At 40.7% G+C, this 7,635-nt stretch overlaps 1 protein-coding gene across 1 annotated transcript in view; it reads right to left on the bottom strand.

Annotated features, from left to right (window-relative positions):
• Positions 1-1,099: 1,099 nt before the first annotated feature.
• SET (SET nuclear proto-oncogene) overlaps positions 1,100-7,635 on the bottom strand; it is a 16,596-nt gene continuing 10,060 nt past the window's right edge. Inside the window, exons 2-9 of the mRNA XM_044661347.1 lie at positions 7,356-7,622; positions 5,371-5,428; positions 4,499-4,641; positions 3,941-4,044; positions 3,685-3,798; positions 3,088-3,258; positions 2,852-2,998; positions 1,100-2,023 (exon numbers count right to left, since the gene is read on the bottom strand). Coding sequence (XP_044517282.1) covers positions 2,000-2,023; positions 2,852-2,998; positions 3,088-3,258; positions 3,685-3,798; positions 3,941-4,044; positions 4,499-4,641; positions 5,371-5,428; positions 7,356-7,428 — 834 coding nt within the window. The 5' untranslated portion in view covers positions 7,429-7,622 and the 3' untranslated portion in view covers positions 1,100-1,999. The remainder of the gene's footprint in view (positions 2,024-2,851; positions 2,999-3,087; positions 3,259-3,684; positions 3,799-3,940; positions 4,045-4,498; positions 4,642-5,370; positions 5,429-7,355; positions 7,623-7,635) is intronic.

Raw genomic sequence — 7,635 nt, forward strand, 5'->3', positions numbered from 1 at the left:
GAGTTCTAAGAAAATATTTTCCCCTACCCCTGGCACACAAATTATAGCAGCCACCCAAGAGAGGATGTAAATTAGTATATTACCACTAAAGTTTACAAACAAAAACTCCTGCTTATAAAACGAGGATCCCAGTCCAAAGAATCTTTATGTTCCTTTATTGGAGCAAGATTCCTGACCATATACAGTGATGTATTACTAAACACAAAGACCTGTGCAGAAAAATTACATTCTATCCATCTAAACAGGTTTTGTTACACGTTGCCTCTTGTTGGAAGTTCTCTATATTGTTTCATACATCAAAAAGCTTTTGCATTTTAACAGGCCAGCCTTGAACTCACATCTTTAAAAATATATGTGGCAGAAAATTTTAGCTACTAAATTTTACAGCATTAGAAGCCTACACATTAGGTAGCAACTTTCATAAAATGTTTATATGCACCATGGCATTTAGCAAAGCAGTTTATCTCCCCAGGTTAACAAATATTTTCATTTGGGTATATATATATATATATATTTTTAAACGTTAGAGGTGGTATTTAAAGGAAACAAAATTTAAGTACTCCTAACCAAATTCCTTACTCATTTAAAATTCTTGATGATTTATTCCTCCTCAGAAACACTTTTAAAAAACCCAACAAATATATATCAACACCAGTTTTGGTTGTAAACTGGACATTATAGCACCACAATCATGTCTGACTGGAGGGTACCAACAGCAACATTTTTGCTGTTCATCAACTCCCATGTATTTATTAGATTATCACAATCTATGAAGCAGTTGGATTAAAAGTCAAGTGTGCAGAACACACTAAAATTTTTTGATCGCCATACCCACTCTATATCCAATAGCTTAATTCAAGATGAATCCCAGCCATATTACATACAATTATATTTCACAGTTGTGGACAATGGCTTACTGACTCTTGACAAAATTCTAGATCAGTCCATACAGCCCTGAGGTAATTCTGCAAAGTGCACATCATAACAGCGTTCAAACAAATGTGCCAAATTTTGTGACGCTCAAAAGTTTGACAATAATCACATCAGTTAGGAAGGGAGGTCTGAATATAGTCTATTCTGAGAGAAGACCATCAAATCCTTTGTGTACACATTTAGTTTTATTGTAACAAAGCAACTTGTACATTTTAACGTTTAAAACTGAGCATCTTCCTTTCCAGTGAAACAAAAAGAAAATTTAAAAATAAACAAGAACAAAATTACAATAGAGAATGTCAATTCCAAATAAGATCCTACAGGTTCTGCTGATTCTCCATTGAGTGGCAGGGCTCAAAGTCATCATTAGGAGAGAATTTTATTTTAAAACTGTCATCTTAAACTGCAAGGATGTCTGTTAAACATCACAATTAAACATGCCAAAGGAGAAGAAGCCATGTTGTCAAAATGCCCACTTAACCCACCCAAACATCTCAAACCCACCCTTGCTGACCTGCTATACCCCATGGTTTTTTTTTGTTTTTTTTTTTTTAAAAGTTTTTTCATTTTTTTAAACAAGAGAAAGTAGACAGATACATGTTGGTAAATGCTAACTGTCCATATTCACATAGAGACACAGTGTAATCTCTGAGCCCAATATACAGAGAAAGAAGGAAAAAAGCTAGAATTCTATGCACTACTACACAGGGGCCTAGCACCCTTCAGCTTCCAGCAGTGTGAAGGGAGCAGAAGGTTTCTTTTTTCCCACAGAACACAGTGTGTGTTGATTCCATAAACAGTTTGTTTTGAGATAGGAAGGGATAAAAATGAACTTGGAACAGAAACTGGTAGAGATTCTTTTCCCACTGTATTCTGCTCAAGGTATTCCCCCCTCCCACCCCAAAAAAAAGTTGTGAACCATGGTGTAAAGAGGAGAGAAAGAGACCTCAAGAGAACAAGGCGAATGCGCACAAGAGAAAATAAAAATAAAAAGGCTGCAACTTGCTCCCAGGGACTGAAGAAAATTAAAAAGGTAAAAGAAGGTTTGGAATCCATCAGTGTTCTATTAGTCATCTTCTCCTTCATCCTCCTGTTGGGGGGAGGGAAAAAAAAAAAGAATGTTGGTTAATTCTTGTTGAAAAACTACTAGCTTTCAGGCAATCTTTTTGGCCAACCTGGATTCTACTGTCATATAAAACTAGAGGTGCCAGGCAACAGATAAATGCTCAAGCCTTTCTTTTTCAAAAACATTACCTTCTGTCTTAGCATCATTTCTAAGACAGAAGAGCAAGGGCTAGGGCAATTGGGAATAAATGGCTTGTCTGAGATCACACAGCTAAGAAGTGTCTGAGGCCAGATTTGAACTGCTGTCTTTCAACTCCAGGCTTGGAGTTCCATGCATTATGCTACGTAACTGCCTGCCCCCTCAAGTAGTTTCTCAACAAATGATAATTGAGGTGGCTCTTGAGCAAACTATATAATCATAGTTCAATTATTTTATTTAAAAGTAGTCAAATTTTCATTGCCAATATATACCACAGGAAAACAATTATAGATCAAAATTCAACACATGCCCCAGTATAACAAATCCACAGAGTCTATACTGATTGACCATCCTCGGGATTTTATTGTAGTGAGCCTTCAAATTTTGATGAGATTTGCTTTCAGAGAATGGGGGGCTACACTACCTTTTGTAACACTGTTCATCTAGTTAGGAGATGACTAAAATAACTAAAATGTCTTTAATACATAAATCAAGGTAGGAATGAGTATAAATGGCAAAAACAAACAAACAAAAAAAAAAAACAACAACAACAAAAAAAACAAGACCTTAAGCTGATTTTCATGAATTCATTTAACTGACCACTCCATAATATCTGTTCTGTAAATGTCAATCAAGTCTTATGCATGTTCTCACCTCTCCTTCTTCTCCCTCATCATCATCTTCATCTTCATCTTCTTCACCTTCATCACCTTCTTCATCAATGTCCTCCAAGCCTTCTTCTTCTTCATCATCATCGTCATCTTCTTCTCCTTCCCCTTCTTCATCATCCATATCAGGAACCTTAAGAATATAGGTAAATTATTGAGAACTCACTCATATCATAGATCTAAAGTATATCATGAAAGAAAACCACAAACTCTAAAACATACCAAGTAGTACTGTAAAGGATTTGGCCAGATGTCGTCTTTGATAACCTCTCCTAATTCATCTGCACCTGCATCAGAATGGTCAGTGAACCAAGTGAAAAAGCTTTCTGGTTCTTCATGCTGCCTCTTCCGGCTAGCTTTATTCTGTGTTTGACTTGAACGTTTCGTCAAGTCCTAAGAAAAGAGAGGGAGACAAAAATTTAGAAATAAAAGTATATACCCCTCCAAATATTCATAACACTCCCCCCCAAAATTGGCAAAACCCCCTTTACTATTTAAAAACCCACTTGATCCTCAAGATCTAGTAATAGTATTTTCTAAAGCAAGTTTAAAGGGGGTAGATATCTATGAATATATTTCTATTTCTGTTCCTTAAGTTTTGTGTCTCCCCTACCCTAATAACAAAAGCTATCTAAACAGTAAAAAGTCAATTTATTATTCTTGGTCTGATTAAACCCTTTAAAAAAGAAAAAAGTCAGATCAGATATGCTTATCAAGGATGTAATCAGATATGCCTTCTTTTTCTACAAATAATGCAACATTTAGAAAGAATTCATTCTTTAAACTTAAATATCTGAACCAAAAAAATCCTGTATATACCTTCCCAGATTTCCATTTGATTTCAGTTGACTTTGAAGACGGATCTCCACTTTCATTAAGATGAAATTCTTTGGAGAGAACTTTATTTTCGAAGTAAGGGTTTTCATCAAAATACTATATTAAAACATGAAAACACTTATTAAATGAACATGGCTATAAATGGACATACCCATAAGTTATTATAATAAAACACACACACACACACACGTAAGAACTCCCACAATAAGAATGAAGATTTTAACTACAGATTACTTACAAAATCTATTCTGTAACCTGATTTAATATCTTCAAACTCTGTCACTTCAACTCTGGTCAAATAATGCAGTGCCTCTTCATCCTCTTCCCCAAGCAGTGCAGATACTAGATAAGAACCACAAAAAATAGTTCCACAGGCCAATTAACCTTTTGAATTTTTTTCCAGGTCAATATGCAACATGATGCAATTTTTACATTAAAAAAATGGTTATGACCCCTCTTCCCTAAACAGATGGTAAGACAGACTGAGGCCTTAGTTTGGTCCAAATCAAACTACTTAAGATTCACAAAAATTCAATATACACCAGTAAACAAAGGAAAGCTGTTCATATGTACTGAATTTGTGTTACTAATCAGGGGCATACTCAAAATTAGTGTGCCATTGATTTCTTTTACAGTATGGCATTAGCTATAACCTTACATGTCATTTTAAGTCTGGGGTTCAGTTTACTCTTTGCTAATGTGGACAAATTCCCTTCCAAAATGCAAAAATCTCACTACTTTTGAAGATCACTTTTTTTTGGGGTGGTGCTTCTTCATTCAAAAATAGACAACATACCTTGTGGGTGGTTAACAAATGTTGTTACCCAGAAGTTTGGTATTTTGGCGATCAATTCTGACCTCTTCTGGAAGAAGGGTTGGCGGAGTTTGTTATATTTCTGTTCTACTTTCAAAATTTCCTCACTGGCTTGCTCATTCAGTCTGAAGCAAAAGAAAAACGTTTTAACTACAATTCTGTAAGGCCAAGGTCTAACAGGTACAAAAGAAGTTACAGCTTTAGTGTTTTAACTAATACTTATACCTGGTGCAAAAAAAGTGTCTGTTAAAACAAAACTAGCCTGGAAATTGTTAGTTATTTTTCTTCATCAATACCTAACCCATAAAAACAAATGCCTAAACAATAACTGAAAGTGAAATTTTAAAGAGCCCAATACTCATTATTTACTAAGGAAACCTAGTAAATAAGCAGATGAACAACAAATAATTGAGATGCCAAAAAGCTTGGCTACATAGGTTATTTGTTGTATCTATTACTGTACCAGGACAACTCTTAATTCTAATTTCCTCAAGCCAACAGGAATTTAAGCCAAGACCAATTAGTTGCAAAATTAGTGTGCCCGACATAGATTCCATAATTCAAATGCATTGGAAGGGCACAAGTAAGTCATACAAATCAGTTGCCTTCAAAGTCAAATCCAATCCCTACAAGGTCAATCTTGTATCAAATCCAGTTTGGTGATTGCCCAAGTGTTTTTGGGAGGAAACACTGAACTGTAAGATTTCTAACCAAGGCAAGTGGCTACTTAAATAATTCACTGAACATCATGCATATTCCAAAGTTACTTTTGAATAAGTATTTAAGTACTTATATACCAAATGCTTTACTTTAAAGTAATTTAAGACTTCAAAAAAAAAAAACCTTCAGTTTACCTGTCTATTTCATTCTGTACTTCATCAATATGTTCAATTGCTTCCTGTTGCTCTTTTTCTGCAAAAAAAAAAAAAAAGAAAAAAGAAAAAAGAAAAAAAAAAAGAAAATATATTTTAAAAGAAAAAAGTTTAATTTCTTTTGGAGAGGACTTTAATGTTCAAGTTCAAAAATCTATCAATATTACTCTATTGAGTAATCATTTCATCTATTTACTCAAAAACTACTTGAAAAATATTTTCAAATTTATTTGATCAAGCTACTTAAATTTTTAAAAACCAGACTGCTGCAAAAAACTACTTGCTCTACTAAAACCAAGCATTAAAATACATTTCTTTCATAATATAACTCGAAGCAAAACTAGTATGGATATCAAGACTATTCCTCTAAAATACCTTAAAAAATCCACAACTTCCAAAATAGAACAGCAGCTGCTAACCAGGAGCGGCCGGTGTCCAACAAACAATAACACTTTTGGCTAACAATTTAAACACAGTAGCAATGCTTGCGTTTTCTCAAAGGGTATGAAAATTCTGCGACCCATAATAAGAACCCAAGACACCCAAAACAAGTTTTAAAAGGCAGCGATCTTATACAACCCCTTAACCTAAAGGTTTTTCAAGTTTACCACCTTCTTATATGGTCAAATTCAAATTCCTGCTGAATCGGATTCTGAGCTCTATATCCCCAACCCCCAACCAAAATTTCGGCGGGCTGATGATGGTCTTTAGCTTGCTGCATGAATTCGGGGCACAAGTACGTGAAGCACGTGTGAAGTAGGAAAACTTTCTTTGGGGTGATAGAAGGCTGAAGAGGTAGACAATAGGAAATGTTCGGTTTTTAACAATCTCTTAAATAAGAAGAAAGGCGGGGAAGTTAACAATCAGGCATGTGAAGGTGGAGAAGCGTTTCCGGGAACCATTCAGCTCAGGGACCCCCTCCCAACTCTTAAATCCAAGCAGGAGGCAGCCCACTAAACCAGGATTTAGTCGGGGTTCCCCCCCCAAAGCATTTTTAAAGGAGCTTGGGGGGGAGAGACCCAACTTCCCAACCCTGGGCAGTCTGAGGGAAGCTGCTTGTGGAATTCACGATCCCACGTGGGGGGCTCTTTCCCAGCAACCACGGGTGGTGCTTGGCCAGGGCATCTCCTGGCGAGGCTCGAACCCCAAGGAGATGGCCAGTGCCCACAGCCTTAACTGGCCGCGTGGTTTCCACTCCCCTCCAACCTTTCCCACACCCCACCCCGCCCAGCGCCCTCGGGGGACGCAGAAGTGGGGGAGGGGAAGGAAGAAGGGGGAGGACAGAGCTCCCGGCTCGTTCAGCAGCCCACGGAGGGAGCAGCCCCGCCGCCCAGGGCCTGGGGCCGTGTCCAGAGGCAGCCGCACCATGTGGCGGCGGCGGCTGATGGGATAGAGAAGCATCATGGCGGAACACAATAAAGAGCCGCTTCTCAGGGAGGGGGAGGGGGGGTGAAGAGGGAGGGGTGAAGAGGAGGAGGAAAGGGGGAGGAGTGGGGGTGGAGGGGGTCTCCCTCCGCCGCCAGAGCCGCGCGATGCAGGCCGCAGCGCCCCCGTCTTTGCAAGCCCCGTCCGCGGCGGCTGTGGAGCCACCTAGGAACACAATGCATGGGAGCACACCACGCATGTACACACACCATCAAAAAATAAAAATGTTATGATAAAAAGAAAAAGGCGCTAACATGGCCTCCCCTCCGCCAACACCACGAGTACGGGCCTTTCGGCCCGCGCGCCGGCCCCGGCCTCCCCCCCCTTTTCCCGTTCCCTGCGCGCGCTACCTCGCGCCGCCGGCCTCCGCCGCGCGCCACCCTCCTACGCCCGCCCGCCCCCCCCCTCCGCCCAGCGCCCCCCGCGCGCCCAGCGCCCGCTACCGCGCGCCCCAGGCCCCCCGCGCGCCCCGAGAAGGAGGAATGAGAGGAAGAGAGGGAGGGAGGGGGGGTAAAATGGCGGCGGCCCCCGCTTTCCCTCACCTGAGGTCTCATCGGCTCCGTCGTGGTTGGAGTTGAGCTCCTTTTTACTGACTTTGGCCGCCGGCGCCGACATGGTGGTGCTCTCTCCGCGCTCACCGGCTCCGGGGAGGAGAGAAGGGAAAGGGGGGGCGGGCGGGCGGCTGCCTTTCACCTCACACACCACACGGGGCGGGCGGCTTCGCTCGGTCCGCGCGCTCGGGGCTCGGGGGGCCTCGGCCGCCTCCTCCTGGGGCTTCGGGCGCTCTCTCCGCGCGGCCTGATGGGGAGGGGAAGGGGGGGG

Source organism: Gracilinanus agilis, chromosome 2, assembly GCF_016433145.1.
Source record: "Gracilinanus agilis isolate LMUSP501 chromosome 2, AgileGrace, whole genome shotgun sequence".
NCBI classification, from domain to species: Eukaryota; Metazoa; Chordata; class Mammalia; order Didelphimorphia; family Didelphidae; genus Gracilinanus; species Gracilinanus agilis.